A 19,904-nucleotide genomic window follows, 5' to 3' on the forward strand; every position below is an offset into this window, starting at 1 on the left:
AGTAATAACTAATTAAATAACCATTACTAACTTCTTCTTTTTTTATGTCAACCATTACTAACCTTAAAATTACTTATTATTCATTACATATTTTTCTCTTTTATTAATAACTTAATTATTATAGAGATATTCTCTTTCATTCATATTTTCTTCTCTCTATCAAATACTAAACCCACTAACTCAAATTTATAATATCTGTTAAGTGTATAATTTAAATTGTGTAACTGTTAGAATCCAAAATGTGGATAGTTTAGTAATTACTTTTGTGGTATTTTGATAACTCTTTTTTTATTTTTGATTCAATTATGTTTATAATCGTGTAAATAAATAAAATCGAGTTTTAGTAGTAAATATGTAATTTGCTAGTTTTTCTTATATGTTTTGAAGGTATTTTGCATTTTGGGAAAGCTTTGGAGGATAGTTGTGAAAGATGGCACTTCGGAGCAAGTTTGGAGGCATTTTGAAGAAGTGTTGATCAACAACCTCTGCTAAGCGGCGGTCTAGCGCGCTATCCAGTGGCAAATGAGATTTCTTGTTCAACAAGGTCCGCTAAGCGGCCTTCTAGTGGACTTTCCAGTGGTGAATCATGTTTCCAGTTACGCTTAGCGGGCTCATTCCGCTTAGCGGACCCTTTCGTGGCAGATATTTTAGCTAGTCCGCTTAGCGGCCCTCTGTGCGCTAAGCGGGATTACTTTTTGAAGGATACTACTTTTAGGCACTTAGAGATATTTTAAGAAAAAATCTTATCTTTTTCTCATACCTACCAATAGGGGTGGAAATAGGCTAGGCTAGGCTAGGCTTTAGAAGGCCTGAGCCTGGCCTACGATAAACTTAAAAGGCCTAAGCCTGGCCTAAGGCCTATCATAGGCTCAGTTTTTAGGTCTGGCCTGGCCTGGCCTGAAAGCCTATTTAAAAAGCCTGTATCTCATTAAAGTTTTCAATTTATTCATATTACTTAAGAAGTCTTATAGGTCGGCCTATATTTGCATATATAAACGGACCTATTTAGCCTTTGTTATATATATATATATATATATATATATATATATATATATATATATATATATATATATATATATATATATATATGTGTGGTAGCCTATTTAGCCTTTTTTTCTAATATATATGTATACATGGACCAACTTATTTAGCATATTTCTAATATATATGAAAATATAGGTCGGCCTATAAGGCTTCATAGGCTTTATTAATAGCCTAAGCCTGACCTATTTAATAAAATAGGCTTTTAAAAAAGCCTAAGCCTTGCCTTTTTATTAAATAGGTCTGGCCTGGCCTAGGCCTATGTAGGTTGGGCCATAGGCCCCTGTAGGCCGGCCTGGCCTATTCCCACCCCTACCTACCAACCAAGGACATTCTAGGGCAAGAGAAAAGAGAAGAGAAAAACCATTTTCAAGTGTATTTCAAGATTTCTAAGCATTTTTCTTCATCTTCCTTTGAGTTTAATGCTACCAAATCTTGTTTTGTTGCTTGTTGTTGAATCTTCCATGGCTATGGAGAGCTAAGTTTCATCTTGTGTCAAGATTAGAGGTAGTTAGTTTGTAAATATGTATTTTCTTTGATCTTTTGTGTATGAACTTGGTTGATGATTAATATAGGGTGAATATCTTGTTATTCATGTTCTATTTGTTGTTTTGGATCACTATTGAGAGATATGTTTCAAATCTTGACCTAAAGGATATTCATCTATCAATAAACAAACTCTAGAGATAGATTTGTGAGTTGATAATCACTTGTATCAAGCTTTTAAGATTATCATGTTGATTGTCGGCGTGAGAGATCATCTAACGGTTAATATGATAATAATCACGATATTGCTTTAGAGATAAACGATATCGAGAGGATACGTGATTTTATTAATCATTAATAGGTTCATATACATGATTATTAGAATACATATGAAGCAAACTAACGAACACTAATCTTGGCATAGTTTTCTTCGTTTTCAAACCCTATTTTATTGTCTTTATTTACTTCTCATGCTCTTAACATTTTATGTCACCAAACTTTTACCCAACCTTAACTCAAAATACATTAAACTGTAGAACGGCGGTAGTAACTCAAGCTTAAACCCAAATTATTTAGTTATTTGGTTTTGAAAGTTATTCTCCGTGTTAGTGTATAGTGTAACTCAGTTTGATATAATAACAATAATAATACAATAATCTTTGTTCTTCATTTTCTCTCTCTTTCTCTCCTCACTAAAAGTACCCCACACACCAACAAATTAACATCCAGAGCTTTCGGTTAGTTTCTTGATCATGTTTTCAAGAAGGACATGTCGGTGGTCGTGTTTCCAGGGATTGTGAATTAGTTTTGCTGCAGAGATGAATGGTGGCAACAATATTCTCAACTCTCTCCCAATTCTTGACGACAAGAATTAGATCCGATGGAGCAAGCAGGTGAAATCCTTGTTCGATTTCCATAAAACTCTTGAAGTCGTCATCAATGGCGTTTTTGAACTTGCTGACAACGCAACTGATGCTTAGATAGTCAGTCACAAGGATGCCAAGAGGAAAGACTGCAAGGTTGTGTTTTGTACTCAGTCGCTGGTAGATGCGACGAATTTTGATCGAATTTCTCATGTTCAATCGACGAATGAGACATGGAATATTCTTGTTAAGTATTATGAAGGAGGTGAAAAGGTTACAACTGTCAAGTTGCAGACACTGTGAAGGCACAATGAATTATTATACATGGGAGAAGAAGAAAAGATGGCAGGATATGTCTCAAAGGATTATAATTTTGTCCATCTCATAAAAGATCATGTTAAAACCCTAACTGATTAGATGATAATTGAGAAGTTAATGTGTACGTTGACCTCTCACTTTGATCACGTTATCGTAGCTATTCAAGAATCCAACAATCTTGAAAACCTAAAATTGGAAGATTTGGTTTATTCATTGGAGGCATATGAGATGAGGATTGTCGAAAGGAGATGGGTTCAAGGTTTGATACAAGCACTGCAAGCTCAGACATGTAAGAAGCATGGTGGTTCTAACAAGTTCAAAGGCAAAGGAGACAAGACTCAGGGTAAGAAGTCTTGGGTGAATTCTCAAAAGCATAAGATTGATGGTAGGGTTTCTGAATCCTCGAAAGGAGGAGAAGGAAATTCATATCTAAAAAACAAAGATGAGAAGAAAAGTGTGTAGTGCTACAATCGTGAAAAGTGGGGTCATTTGACCAAGAATTGTTGGTACAAGAAAGACAAGGGAGCGATAAAAGGCAAGGACGAATGAGCGAACCTTGCACACCTAGATTCAGATGATTATGAAGATATGGTGGTTATGACTGTAGTTGCAGGTGAGCATGTCGACACCAAAATATGGTTTCTCAACACAGACTGCTCGAATCACATAAGTGGTAGAAAAGTTTGATTAACAAATTTCGATGAGTCGAAGAAGAGAAATGTCAAACTTGCAAATAATAACTTGTTGGAAGCAAAAGGTACTAGCAAGATAGTTATTCAAAGAAGCAACCGAGAAAAAGCTATAATCAAAGTTGTACAATGTACCTGGAATGAAGTGCAATTTTCTAATTGTTAGACAACTAGTCGAAAAAGGTTTCTCAGTGGTTATGAAAGATGGAGTTTTGGATCTGTTCGACATACATAATATGGTCTTAAAATCTCCTCTATCAGAGAATCGAAAATTTAAGACCATTCTCATAAGATACGCTATATATACACACACGAGGAGGAAGAGGAATATTCTTACTCAAAAAGTAAGTTTAAAAGAGTTACTCCAAATCTTAACTCTTGATTTTCATTAATCTAACAGTTTTAATTGATTTTTTATATAATTTTTTTAAAAAAAAAAAATAGATTAAACGATAAACTAAAACTGTTAGATTAATGAAGATCAATAATTAAAATGAATCGTGTACCATCTCCCCCAACATTATTTAAATTATTTCAATGATCATTTGCTTTCATCTTTATACAAATGTACATAGATGAAAAGTTATAAAATTGACAATTCGTGCCTAGTGTATATATGTGCATTATTATTTAAATTACTGCACTCGATCACTTGCTTTCATCTCTGTTAAATCGTACATAAATGAAAAAGTGATAGAATTGTACATCGTGCCTCGTGAATCATCGTATGAACATTAAGTATCATATGAATTCTTTAAGAAATGTTTAGTAAATTGTATAACAATCACTTGCTTTCATCTTTGTTAAATCGTACATAAATGAAAAAGTGATAAAATCGTGCTTCGTGCCCCGTGTATCATATGAAATTGTATAAGCAACTAGTAAGATACCCGTGCTCCTGCACGGGTGAATTTTATTTTAATTTTGACGTAATAATTATTTTAGATATACATATGAAAAATTCATTTTTATTGGAAAAGTATAATGAAAAATTATGAAATCAAAATATTACAACAAATAATATGATTATACAAAATATAATGGTAAGTTTGACAAATGATTTAGATACACATGTGAATTTAAATAGAATTACATAATTGTAAAATAAACAATTACTATATAAACTCAATTGTATTAAATAATAATCAAAAACTTGTGACATGGAGAAGAAAAAAATTGACATTTGAAAATAAAAATTTTATCTTCAAATAAAGATAATAATTTGATAATGACCCGTAAGAAAAAATTACTTGTTTGAATGACTATGTAGCATTATTATTTAATTTGATAAAATATATTTTTAATTTTATTGAAGTTAAAAAATAAATTAAATAGTATTTTTAATGATAATAAACAAAAAATATAATAAAAAATATTGAATTATTTTACATTTTAAAATACTGTTTATAAAGGATTGCTCATGTGGTTACACTTCTAAAATTGAATACTTTCCCTAGTCAATTGGATACAAGTAATATGTTTGCGTAATATGTTTACAACCAATGTGTAATGCACATTGATCATAATTGATAATAATAAATGAATAGTATATTAAAATTTTAAAATATTATATGTCAAAAGAGGATGACGGCCCTTTAAGAGTCCCAGCTCCACTGCTGCGAACCACTGCATATTCATACCAAAATAGCACATGTAAAATATACTCATACCTCACAAAACTCAACAAAAGAAAAAAGAAAGTCAAATGACCCTCCAATTCATTACTCAAACCTCACAAAACTCAACAAAAGAAAAAAGAAAGTCAAATGACCCTCCAATTCATTAAAAATATCCAAGTAAACATTAAGAAATATCTAAGTATACATTGAGATATCATCAAAGAATATGACAATATTTGTATTCTGTACCCAAAACAGAAGGAACATGATTAGCACCCCAAACATTTGAAGGAGTCATAGCTTGCTTATTGACATTGGAAAGGAAACCTTAACAGGTTCTCCAAGATGAAAGTGTTTTTATCAATAAAAGTGTTTTTATCAATAATCCCACCGCCCCAAGCAGTTTTAAGCGTATGCACTGCCAGTGGCCCTCGTGTCGGACCCAGCCGATCCTTATAGAACCATACATCATTCCTCATGATAACTAATCAAATAGAAAATAGAAAACAATGTTATACACAATGAAACAAAGCAAAAACACTGAGAAGATACATGAACTAATGTAATAGTTATATTCATCAAGAGTTTAATATTTTATCAAAGAACCTTCAAGGCTTCAACAAACAAAGATAATATGGATTGGATATCGCAAATTTGATTCACGTGTCATAGTAATTAATTAGTTATATAATCACATAGTCTATACAACCATCCTTTCTAAATTATTCTAAATAAATTTTTCATTTTTTTCAAAGGAAAAACAAAAAGAAGTGGCAGATACGTTGTTCCACGACCAATGTCGGGTCATTTGAGTTAGTGGCTATCTACCAATGAAAGATCGCCAACAGAAATGAACCCAAGCAGGACCTTCTTATGAAAGTTATTCTTTCCTAAAAATTAGTTAACATCACTCCCATGGCATAGTAGATTGTGTGTTTCAGAATACACAGTTGAACTCTTGAGTTACTTGTTCAATCTTAAGCATCCTGCCAGGTAAGTCTGGCCCTTATTGGCAAGCTATTTAGATTACCTTATTTTGTGTTTAAAAGAGCTTGTAATCAAATCTTCCTAAGAAAGCTTTTATCAAAAACTTCAAATAAAAGAGAAAAACTAAAATAAACCCTTAAGCCCAATTTAAATGCCTGGTCAGTTGGTGACAATAGATGTAGACCGCGACACCGACATTAACTGTAATGAAAGAAATTTGAAAGTTCTAATTCTGGAATTGCAACTCAAGAGAAACTCATACCTAATCTCCACATTGAAGAATTAATCTCACAACCATGCACATGGTCATCCAAAGAAAGACAGGAAAACTTTGATTAATTTAATCATACACATGGCAGCCAAAGAAAGACACCAGAAAGTCTTGCACATTGAAAAATCTCCCAACTAACCAAAGATGCTTTCCAAAAATTAAAATAAGATAGCATTTAGTAATAAACTAATATATAGGTTAGATCAGGACAAAAGAAAATATATGACATTTGTTCTACATTTTGTGCATATTCAAAGTAGAACTATAAGTACTGTTTGATTTCACCCAAATATGTGGCAAAGACAGAAAACAGAAAAGAATAAACACATAAAAGAATGAAAGAGGTAGTTCTATTTAATTCTGCCCTTATGCGGTTGTGCCATACGATTGGCATTCAATTAGGAGCAGGCCAGATGTTCTGTTTGTTTTTATTTAGTTCCACCCACTCAATGGATAAAAAAATGTACCATTTTTTTTCTGTTCTACAAAGTTTTGTCAAATAGAGTAAGAATTTGAACAATTTGTCTCTATAATTGAACCAAATTCTCGTGTTCCGATTGTTTCAAATTTCAATCTGTCTGCAAAGCTAAGAAGTAAAAAGCTGATACATAGAGCTACTATCTAGCACACTAATTATTTGTAAACAAAGTGACATCACTCCCAGTATTAGGATTAAACTGTTTGAATCATATAACAGACACTTTTGGGTAACCTATTGAGTAAAGTAAGTAATCTAAGCAATTGATTTTATTCATTAATACCATGTGCTTATGAATAACAAATCATGAGTGTGTTGGAATATCTGGGTGAGTGGGTGACAAACAATAGGAAAAATATATACTAATCAAACATATGACACATATACATTACCTTAACATCGGCTTCACTACATAGTACATACTCTCAGAGCATCTTTGACATCAGGGTGACAAAGATCCTGAAGACACGGATTAGTTTTAATTCAGAAGAAGGAATTTATGTTTAGCTTGAAAGCATAAGGGCCAAAAATCAGAAACAAACTAAATCATTTAAAACCATTTGAATAATTCTACCATTCAGAAACAAACAAACTAACTCACTCAAACCATACATTATATTACCTCAAGTTTTGAAAGCTTTCCTTCATCCAACACTTTGAAAAGTGCAAACCCAGCGGCAGTTTCGAACATCAGAAGCATTTTATCATGTTAAATAAACCTGAAAAATAATAAATTATCATTTTATCATGTCTCCCAAGAACCGAAGTTTCAAAAACACCAAATTAACTTTAACAAAACTAAGAAGAAGATCTACAGAAGAGCAAAAACAAATATGGTGGAAAAAACAGTGTTGGTGGCAAGATGAGATGGTGAAAAGAAACGAACCCTAATTTTTGTAAGACCTTTTCTCCAATTTCCAACCATTGTTTTGCATCTTTGCTTCCTAACATAAACCCTAAAATCAGAATAAGAAAAAAAAGTAACAACATCACGATTCCAGAAAAAAAACATGTAAAACAGTTAAAAAAACAGCAACAACAACATCTTTTTCGATGAATGAAAATGGGTTGAGTGTGTTGAAGAAGAGCAGTCGGTAAGGAGACGAGAGGGAGAGTGCGAAAATTGCTTTCGGAGAGAGAAATGGAGGTGACAAATGAGAGATGGAAGTGTAATGAGAAGTAGTGGAAGTAGGGTTTGATGGAGATTGAAATGGTAGTGGAAATGAGGTTTCTGCTAGGGTTTCTCTAGTCCCCGAGAGAGAAGACGGATAGAAGAGAGTACATCTAAGGATGTTATGGAGGGAAGAGAAAAAAATGAAATTGGACCAATGAGAGAACAACAAATGGCACATGTTTAGTGAAAAGTTGGAAAAGTTGTAAGGTATTTTGTTAGTTACAGGAATGCCCTTTTTTGTTTAGGAATAAATTTTTTGTCAGGGGTAATTTAGTCAGTTTGGTCAATCTATTAGTATTGGATAGATAGTAGATTGTGAAATACTTATTATTCTATTTCTCGCTTGCCTTCTTCTTTGTACATAGAAACTATCTTATGTATTATCATTTGAGGGGCTAAGTTGGGGTAGTGGAACACACTAAACACGTTTATTGCAGTCAAAATTTGTTTGTGAGAGAGAATGTAAAAATATTAATTTTTTTAGATTGATGGTTGAGTCCAATTATTTATCTTCAAAATGTGTAATGTCATATCTTGTAATATATTCCAATTAGTAACTTGTACTCATTTTAATCTATAATAAGAAAGCTTAATGGAGTTCCGGCAAACTCCATAAGGATATCGCTATGCACAACATTCCACCAAATAAAGTTTTGTACATGTAAATCGATGTCAGCTAATTTATTCACACAATGATTATCCCCTATAAATGTGAGTAACTAAAAAAGAAACGGACTTGTAAAATATTTTCTCATATATTTTTTAACCTCCAATAAATAATTGAAGGCGTAGTAAAAGCTAAAACAATTAGTTGTGAATCAGATTCCCTCCATAGTTGCGTCTATTGTTTCTCCTTTGCAATTTCAATCGCCATAATGTCACATGTAATTTAGCATATAATGCATTTCCCAACCCAATATTCAAAGAAAAGCTGCCTAGATGATTAATATTATGGTCCTTAAAAATTCCCCTGCAGGCTGATGTGCTCGGAATGCAAATTCCCCTGCAGGCTGATGTGCTCGGAATGCCAATCGTTGATCCGTCAACACTACAGTTGATCCAATTTACAACTAGAGGGTTCTAAAGGAATTCTCTCACCGTCTTATTCTTAGGAGAATGGAGAGTAACCTAAAAATGTTTCTTGATCCTAAAATCCAAGATAGAATTTGAGCAGATTTTAGGAGTTGAGTTTCTTATGAAAGATACCTCTGAATTAATCGAGTTAATCACAAATTTCCAATGAGTCTGGATCCCCTTGAATTGTGTGTTATTACTAGCTTGCCAAATATTATTGACAATGTTGATAACAACCACTATGCATTGGTTCGACCAAATTTTGTTTAGCGTAGTCCAAATGTCCTCCACACAGAGAATGTTTTGATTGGAAACTGAAGAAAAACTCCATTGCGGTTTTCCAACAAAATTACACCTAAAAACAAATGATCAGAGGATTCAGAATGTTGGTAGGAAGTACTGCACGTAATGGGAAAATACAGACCCCTTGCTGCTAAGGAGTCATCTGTGGACAACCTATTTTGCATAAGTCTCCAAAAATAAAAGCGATTTCGAAGGTGGGATATGAGCATTCTAGATGATTTTCCCCAATGTATCACTTGGGAAGAATCCAATTTATAATCCTAGGCCTTCTTGAGAGTGAGCTCCCCATCTTCAGAGAGGTTTCAAATGTATTTGTCTCCCCTATCCTCTATTGGAATGTGCGCTTGATTAAGAATAGGAAGAACGGAGGGATAAACCAATTGAATTTACATGGGAAGCTGCCATTGATGGTTCATAATATATGAACTCGTTTTTGCTTTGAGGAATTGTTGGTTCAGGTGCGTGATACCTAAAGTGTCAGCCAGAGGACAATCATTGCAACAATCCAACCAAAATTTGATTTTTTGTCTCCATTTCCGACCATCCATCTAGTGTTATTTTTCACCTCTTCAAAGGAACCCATCATTCCACTCCAAAGAGAGGAGAATATATGATACCTTATTTGATTTCCATCTCTAATAACTCTGTCTGTGATAATTATGGTCTATTGTTCTTCCAAGTTTATCATCTCCCAACATTGTTTTAGGTTTAAGGCTTCTTTCAAGGTTATGATAGATCTCAGACCTAGCCCCCTTCTCAACGGTCCTGCAAAACTTGTTCCAAGCCACCGTTACCAATTTCCTCTTGTCCAACTCCCCACTCCAGATGAAATTCCTTAACCACTTCTTAATATTTTTCATGATAGAGACAGACCATGAGTAAATCAGAAGGCAATGAAGCACCATACTTTGGATAACAAATTTCACCTTTTGTAATCTTCCAGCAATAAAAAGAAGACTAGCTTTTCAAGTGGACAATTTATATCTTTTCTTGTCCGCTATAAACTGAAAGTTATTTGGCATATGTCTTCCCTTGAACATTGGAACCCCTAAGTATAAAAAAGGAGCCACGCCAACAATAAAATCGGAATGACGAGTAATGTGTGTTGGAACAAAATTTATTCATACTCCTTAGATTTTGATAAGTATAAAGCATTTAAAGAACAATAAAATATACTAACATTTGCTTAAGTTGTATTATTTTATTTTCTTTAGAACTTTTTTTAAGTTCTATTATTTTGTATCCAACATGTTCTAGATGCTTCAAGTGCATCTTGCGAAACATCAAATTCTCAGTCTCGAAAGTAACGAGCATTAAGAGAAAACCTAGAAGCTAAATCTTCATATACTAATATTAAAAATCAAGTGGATAAGAGCATTCACATCGGGTGTCTTTGGAAGTAGTTTCACAATAACCAAATGGCATTGTGTCAGATTGTTATGGATAATTAGTCTTTTAATGAGTGGTTTAATAAAGCCACTGTGGTTAAAGAATACCATTGTGTCTTAATTTTTTCTTTTTTTTCTTCAAATTTTTAATAAATATATGAATATTTAGAAAATATGGTTGAATGGTTTAATTTATTAAAAAATATAAAATAATATAAAAAATTAAATGGAGTCACTTACAACACAAAAATGAGTGTCATGCATGCATGTTGATGCTCTAAAAATCTTTTGCATTTTTTTATAAAAATTGTTATAAGTTTACATTTTTCAATGTAATATGATACTTTCAATTTGATTTATTAACTAACTTATTATTTAATTAACGCATTTGTACTATGCGGTGATAAGTTTATTTTAATATGATTGAAGGTTCATTTAATTTAATTTTATACTTATATTTTTGTTTAACTATATAATTAATTTTAGATTTTTTTTTTTTGAAAACTTGACAAATTTATTCAATAAATGATGATAAGACTAATATCGTTAAGTTGCTAAGTCACTAAATTCTATAGTAACAGAAACTAGTCGTAGGTCTTGACAATTAATTCGTTCTAACAATTTCTGTTCCACTGAAATATATCTGTAGGTATATCCAAAGAATTGGTCCCAACAACTCCAACTCAATGGAAAATAGTTGTAGGTACAGCCCAAATAATGCCGTTAATATACATAAATTTCAAATCTTAAATGAAGTAATTCTCTTTATTTCAAAAAAAATTCATGTGAACAAATTTTAGGATATTAATTATTACATTTTTTTATTGATGCTACATAAAAAATTATTAATATATTTTGATAAAAAAATGAATTCTTTATATATATATATATATATATATATATATATATATATATATTAGACTAGCAACACAATTCAATTTGCTCACATCTGTTAACATAACTTTTATTGGTGTTGAAAAATTAACATCACAATCCAAGTCTCACCTTGTTTTTATATGGTTTTTTCTTTACCCACCTCCCTATGAGGGTCACCTCCAGCGAAAATCCCACTTTATCCCGCTTCAGAAATGCATTTCCGAAATTTTTTTTTTCTAAATTTTTTCAGACTTCGGAAGTGCATTTCCGAAAAAATCCCAAAAATTGAGATTTTGATTAATTCGGAGATACATCTCTGAAAAAACAAAAAAAAAAATAAAAATCCCATAAATTAATTTTAGAATATTAATTAATTCACATATCATAAATTTGATATAATTTATGAGTAATGAATAATAATAATTATACATTTTGATATAATTTATGAGTTATAAATAATAATTATTATATATTTATATTCTGATTCATATTTTAAAATTTAAAATAAAATTTAATTAAAAAAATTAAAATAATTTCACTTACAAAATGAGTTATAATTTTTTATTTATATATTTATATTAATTTTTATATATTTACAAAAAAAATTAAAAAAAATGAGTGTTTTAATTTATATATTTATATAATAATTATAATAATAATTATATATTTATAAAAATTATTATATATTTATATATTTATATAATTATTATTATATATTAATTATAAATATATTTATATATTTATATAATAATTATAAAAATTAAAAAAATGAGTGTTTTAATTTATAATTATTATATATTTATATATTATATATTTATATATTTCACTTACAAAATTAATAATTATTATTATATATTTATATATTTCTATTCTGATTTATAATTAAAAATGAGTTATAGTTTTTTATTTAGTTTAAAAAAATTAAAAAAAGATTTTGACTTAATTTTATTTAATGAATAAATTTTATATTTAACTCTATATAATTCAAAATTTACTTATGAAATTAAAATGTTTTTGATTTATATAAGTTAGTAAAATAATTTTTAACTTTAAAATTGTTTAGGAAATTTTAATTCACCTTGATTTTATTGATTCACCTTCATTTTATTGATTCACATTGATTTTATACCTATTAATTGTATTGATTCACCTTGATTTTAATTTTTTAATAATTATTGAATTCTTTCGGAAGTGTATATCCGAAACATTCCAAGACCAATTTGGTCTTGGAATATTTCGGATATGCATCTCCAAAGACACCCCTCTGTTAAAAGGGGGTGTTTTCGGAAATGCATCTCTGAAAACTCAAAAAAGGGGTGTTTTCCTAAATGCATCTCCGAAAACACCTTTTTTTCGTGTTTTCGGAAGTGCATTTCCGAAAACACATTTTTTTTCAATAAAAGTACGTTTTCGGAAATGTATTTCCGAAACAAGGGATATTTTGATAAATTCGTAAGAGATGACTAAGAAGGTTAAGAGGTACGTAAACAAATTTCCTTTTATATATATATATATATATATATATATATATATATATATATATATATATATATATATATATATATATATATATATATATATATATATATATATATATATATGAGTACAAGGTCGACCATCGATCTAAAATTTTTTTATTTTTTTTACGTTCCTTCTCACAAGCAAACTTTAACAGCAATAAACGTGTTTAATGTATTCCACTACTCCAGCTTAGCCCCTCACATGATAATGCACATAAGATAGTTTCAATATACAAAAAGAAAGCAAACGAGAGATAGAATAATAAATTTTCACAATTGCCTATAGAATTTATACATTTCTTAAAGAATTCATATGATAACAGATACACAATGCTCATACGATAATGGTACACTTTTATCACTTTTTCATTTATGTACTATTTTACAAAATGAAAGCGAATGATGGAGTTCAATAATTAAAATAATAATGCACATATGACAATAGGCCCGAAATGTCAATTTTATCACTTTTCATGTACAATTGTACGAAGAAAAATGCAAATGGTCATTACAATAATTTAAATAAGGTTGAGCACATGATTCACGAGGAAAGGTGATAGGATGCAAAATGCTAACCCTAACAAGACTTACAAAACTAAGAGAAACAAGTAAACAAACTAAGAAAATAGAATTAAAAGATAACTTTGATTTCTTTGATTGATACCCTTAGTTGTGTCAAAGACACTACATATATAGTTTCCATAATGGATTTTCAATTAAAAGCCCAAATACACAAAAGCCCAAATAACAATACTAATAATATAAGTCCTATAATACCCTTCTATCATTGCCGCGGGGTTCACTTTGAACCTTGTCCTCAAGGTTCTAAAATCAATATGAGAATAGAGATATTGTTCCTGGATCCCAATGCTTGAATAACAAATTGTCACTGATTATTTGCAACACAAACTTCAGAATTGAAAATAAATCCTTCAATGCAAGTTTCTCTAGTTTATTCATACCTCTGAATTGCTTCAATATTGTATCACATATTCCCTTTTCAGTCTCAACCCAAAATGGGGAAACACCAGTAAGTAAGAGATATAATATTACTCCAACACTCCATATATCTATTTCCTTTCCGCATTTGCGTCGAAGAACTTCTTCAATAAAAACAGACAAACCAAAATCAGTTGCCTTAAGAAGAGCACTTTCATCTTTACTAGACAACAATAATTTCTTTGGCTTGAGATTCCTATGCATAATCCCCATAAAATGACAAATATGAACAACATTAACAATCTGTCTACCTATAATAGCAGTAGCTTTTTCACTATAATGTCCTTTAGCAATAATGTGAAATATGAAAACTTCAGCAATGAATTTCAACCTTTCATTAAAAACCGACAGATTAGTATAATCTCCAGAGTGTTGTATCTTTCTGGTCTCCACTGTTATCTCATTTAACTCATTTTTTATAGCATTATGCCAAAGCAGTATTTCATCGATTGGATGCGAACCCATTATTTTCGGAACATCTAGAATAGCTGCAAAATATTTTTTTCCAAATACAGTGGACTTACATTGTTTTATTTTTGCAGTTTGATGGGCTAAATGACAAGAACTATATTGAATCTGAGAATGATCTACACAGTTTTCAACTATGTTAACACTACTCCGCCCTTCCATCCAGGTGAAGATAACCTTTTGAAGAAGCTTTTCCTTTGGCACTATATTGCTTAAGCATTTCCATAAATTATGAGATTCATCAGGTGATCTAGATGTTGAACGCCATGGAAGAAATATTGCAATCATATTCACTTGAATACTGCAAAGAAACTGCCAAACTATAGATGCTTGTTCCTTCATTGAGAACTTCCTAATAAACCCTTGTTGAAAAGGAACACCGGCTTTTTCAGCATTACCAAGCTCAGCAACAACACTAGAATCAGGAACTGCTATCACAACATCACAATCAATAGGGCTCTCAGTATTAAGCACCTTACCGAATTGTCTACGCGACTCATACACAGACCTACCAAAAACAATAGAATTAGGCAAAGCAAAGTAAATATGCCCGAAAATACATTGCTTCGGCTGCGGATGAGACATAAGACAAAGCGATTGAATCCCGTTACTGTCAACCACAACAACCTCACCAGGGAATACTTTACTCTCATAAGTAGCTTCAATCAAATCAAGAGCACAAGTCTCATAAGCAAAAACAACAGCACTATTACTTCTCAGAAACATGAGAAACACGTTCTCAATCATGCCCCTATGATCCACCCAATCAACAAAACCTATTAGAACCTTATCCCCAACCGTAACCCTACGCTTTATCTTCTTCAGCAGCGCCCTCACAATGCACAAAAGTTCTACCCTTGCGGAAGAATCTTCGGGGACAGACTGGACGACTACGCGCATGTAATTGGCTTGGGAGGAAGCGACGACGCCGACGGCTTGGGATTCCGAGAGAGGAGGGTTGTCTTCGCAGGAGAGGATGGGAGTGAGGGATGAGAAATCTTTAGATACATATGTCAAATAAGAACCATTGGTTGGATCAGTGGATCCAGGAGTCATCCTAACACCTAAATCAGCTTCAAAACCAACTGCTTCACCTTTCTGCTTCAATTGAGGAGTCGTAACGACGATAGCTTCAGTTTCCTGGTCGAGATTTCTTCGGTGGTCAAGGTTGAAATCGGAGTTCCAAGTTTTCGCGAACGAAGAACCGAAATTGGGGTTAAAAACAGGGAGTGAACGAATCAGTTGAAAATCGGAGGTAGGAACGATATCGTGAGCTTCGTTGTAGTCATCCACCGTGAGGTCGTTGTTGTCGGGAGGTTCGGTTTTTGAATCGAGCATTTGTGGTTCTGATGAAATGGTTGGTAATGTCGTCGAAAATCTCAGAGTTTTTGGTTCAGAAGCTCGCTTTTCTTTTCTGGTTATAGTTCTTCTTTTTCCTCTTTTGTTTTTGTCGGTTTTAACCGATAATAAGGAGGAGAATCTCAACTTAGACAACTGACATGATTTCTTTTTCACTAGAGAAATTTCTGGATAGTGAATTTGATGTGTTGCTTCTTGGTAGTAGCTACCCATATAAGTGGAATCGTTGACTGTTTGATGTTGGGTGAATAGTGGGTGTGAGGTCAAAAGTTGTTCTGTTGTGTGGTGCGTGTGTGGTTCATGAATATTGTTATAGTAATTTGGATAAACATGTGAATGAGATGGATAAATATATGAATGATGTGGTGAATATCCATGATGTGGATACAAATTTGGGGATGATGATCCATGAGTGTAAGAAGGTGTAAAGATTTCCCATGGGAAAGATGGAAATGAGGTTGTGGTAGGAGTTGTGAAAGAGGGGTTTGTGAAAGAGGGGTTTGTGAGATAGGTAGGAGGAATACTCCATGGATGATATGAATGTGTATGAGAAGGGTAATCCATAGGAGGATTTGAGTACATGGATGAAAGCACCAATTGATAGGATGCAAAATGCTAACCCTAACAAGACTTACAAAACTAAGAGAAACAAGTAAACAAACTAAGAAAATAGAATTAAAAGATAACTTTGATTTCTTTGATTGATACCCTTAGTTGTGTCAAAGACACTACATATATAGTTTCCATAATGGATTTTCAATTAAAAGCCCAAATACACAAAAGCCCAAATAACAATACTAATAATATAAGTCCTATAAAGTGGCAGAAGGGAGTCTTTGGTGTGAGAAAGTGGAAGCTTTGGTGATGGACTGAAAAGTCTGGGGTTGGTTGGAAACAGGCTGTATAATTGAAACTAGTGAAAGAGGACCATAGAAAAGGGGAGTGAGGCGCGTGTCATCTTCTAATAGGAGTGATTTATTTCTTTTGGAATTTAAAGATAAGATTGGATGAGTGTTGCACTTTTGGAGCATTAAAGAAATAAGAAGGAGAAAGAGAGAAATGGGAGAAGACAAAAAAAAAAAAAAAAAAAAATTCTCATGCAAAATTTGAAGTTGACGTCCTTGCCACATATTGTCTTGCCATTATGCTATCCAACTACATTTCCACACCCCACTACAAACCGGTCCCACCAGCCAAATAATACTCCCCAACCACACCCATATGTCATTCAGAACTATGATTAAATTCATTAACCATCGTATAATTTCATTCACAGGGTTTATTAGGTAGACTTTGAAAGACTGATCATTTTTTTTTTAAACTTTGGAAATTATATTTTTGGCTCTAATTTTAGAACCTTGAGGACAAGGTTCAAGTGGACCCCGCGGCAATGATAGAGAGTATAATTTAGTATTTAAGTTTATTAGTAATTTATATAAGTTCTAGTTTTATTTGTATTGTTATTTATTTGGGCCTTTATTAATATTTGGGCTTTTAGTTTGTTACCCAATAGTAACATTATATATTGTAGTCTCATTGAGACATTAGGGTATGAATGAAAAGAAATGAAGTTTATTTTCTTAGTCTAGTTTTATTGTCTCTTTTATTTTACAGCTTTTATTAGTTTTGTTAGGGTTCCATATCAACTTCCTAACAAAAGGGGAATGGAGAGTTAGGTAAATGGAAAGTGTAGAAAGGAGAATGGAGAGTTAGGTAAATGGAAAGTGTAGAAAAAGTAATATATATATATATATATATATATATATATATATATATATATATATATATATATATATATATATATATATGAATCATTAAATTTGAAAATAAATGGTAGAATGTGTCATTGTTTTATTTATGGAGAAGAGAGAAAAAAACAATGACACATATTTCCACAATTTATTTTAAAATCTAATGATTCAGATTCATTCTCACATTCTCATATAATTTACTCATTCTCCTAAGATGAAAATGAGCATGACATGTTAGGTGGCTTTACAAACAACTGATCATAATTTTTTATTAATTAAAAAACAAAAAAAAACTCTCTTAATGTATCACAACCAACCCCATGATTTCAATTAAAAAGTAAATTAAATTTTAAATTTGTTCTCTTCTTATTGGTTGTTTTTAGCAATAATGATTTATGTTCATATCTATGAAAACAACAATTTAATCTCAACATTTTCTTTTAAAATTTGATGGTTCTTATTCATTTTCACATTCTTATAATATATATATATATATATATATATATATATATATATATATATATATATATATATATATATATATATATATATATATATATATATATATGAATGATTTCTCTCATTCTTGAGAAAAAACAATTATTACTTTTAATTCATTTATTAACAAATATATATTTTTTATTTAGTTTAGATATACTAATTATTCAATAAATTTAAAAAATAAATCATCTCATATAATAAATAAAAAAAAAGAGTAATTTAGAAGAGAGACTTAAAATTTAGAAGAGAGAAAGAGAACTTGTGTCAGTATTAGTGGATACTGTGGATATGTGTGGCAAATGGACAAGTATGCTTCGTTTAAGCACAAAACCCACTGAAGTCCTTTAAAAAATGGGGGTGGGGTAGGAAAGACATAGTTAAGGGTGCGAGACAAATTTGTTGTCCCATCTCATAAAAAAGTGAGTGTGGGGTGGGCCTACAAACACTACATCTTGTTGGAATTACATCAAAAACTTAGAGGTTTCTAAATCAATCTTGATGAACAAAAATTAATTTTTCCTATTGATTTCACCTCCTATTCTTCACTCGAGTGTATCAACCACACATTTGTTGCAAGATGATTCCGTTGAACAATGACTATGAGAGAAGAAAAGAAAAGATGAATTGGGGAAGAAAAAAATTAGGGTTTATGAGAAAAGGGGGATGAAGAAGGGAATTCTGTAGAGCTTCTCTGTACTATCAAACCGGAAACTTTATTCAATGTTTCTCCACACTTTACAAATGATAGGATACCTCCCTATTTATAGGCTAAGATTGCTTACGCACTAAGTAATCTCTAACCAACTAACTAAAATAATGCTAAATCGAAATTATGTTGAGGCTACCTCATTCATCATTTTGAAAGCTATATACGTTCGACACCCAAAGCATTTCGAAAACAACAGACTCTGTCAAAATGGTGTTTTAACACACAAAATTACATTCTCAACACACCACTTAATTCATTGTGTCTAAAGTATCTACATTCATCATTATTTTTAGTCTTCTGAACACTTTGACCTACACACCCTTAGTCATGATGTCTGCAATTTGATTCTCAATTTTGCGGTGTTCCAAGTTCAGCTTCCCTATTGTTACTTTCTCTCGAAGATAATGGAACCCCATCTCGATGTGTTTGTTTCTTCCATGTGCTATTGGATTTTTCGCTAGATTGATAGTAGACACGTTGTCGATCTTAATGCTAATTGCTCCATGATTCTTTGATGTAATCTCTTCGACAAAATTCACCATCCATGTTTCTTGACATGCACAAAGAGAAACATATATGTACTCTATTTCACACGATGATAATGCTACTACTGGTTCTTTTCTTAGAGTATATAATTTCAAGAATTGCCTTCGATTTGCTTCTTGCATCCTTGCTGAAGCTTCTCTTATGCTGCTTTGCCTGCACACATTCCTCACACACTTCATTTGGAATTTCGATTTCTGGTAACCCTGAAACCATATTTCTTCTTTTTAAATTTATGACGCCTTTGAAGTTGAGATGACCAAGTCTACAGTGCCATATACATTCATCCCTACTAGCTGCAGTTTCAAGGCACTTGTGCTCTATCGTATTAGGTTCAAACTTGAAGGTTCTATTCTGAGACATAAGAGCCTTCAAGATTAACCTTCCACCTGAGTCGAAAACTCTTGTCATCTTATCTTCAATCGAAAATTTGTAATTCTTTTCGACCAACTTTCCTATGCTAAGAAAATTATTTTTCATGCCTGGT

General features: G+C 31.7%; 1 protein-coding gene across 2 annotated transcripts; it reads right to left on the reverse strand.

The window, feature by feature from the left end:
- Positions 1 to 13,718: 13,718 nt before the first annotated feature.
- LOC131660295 (uncharacterized) lies at positions 13,719 to 16,914 on the reverse strand. 2 transcript variants are annotated; one of them, XM_058929509.1, is made up of 2 exons: positions 14,611 to 16,910; positions 13,719 to 14,187 (listed from the first exon to the last, which is right to left on the reverse strand). In XM_058929509.1, exons 1-2 carry the CDS (start codon positions 16,493 to 16,495, stop codon positions 13,919 to 13,921), a joined length of 2,154 nt encoding a protein of 717 aa, XP_058785492.1. In that variant the 5' UTR covers positions 16,496 to 16,910; the 3' UTR covers positions 13,719 to 13,918. The 2 variants fall into 2 exon arrangements, with proteins under 2 accessions (XP_058785492.1, XP_058785491.1); XM_058929508.1 differs by having other exon boundaries at positions 13,719 to 16,914.
- Between the last annotated feature and the right edge of the window lie 2,990 nt (positions 16,915 to 19,904).

The sequence above is a fragment of the Vicia villosa genome, linkage group LG3, assembly GCF_029867415.1.
Source record: "Vicia villosa cultivar HV-30 ecotype Madison, WI linkage group LG3, Vvil1.0, whole genome shotgun sequence".
NCBI classification, from domain to species: Eukaryota; Viridiplantae; Streptophyta; class Magnoliopsida; order Fabales; family Fabaceae; genus Vicia; species Vicia villosa.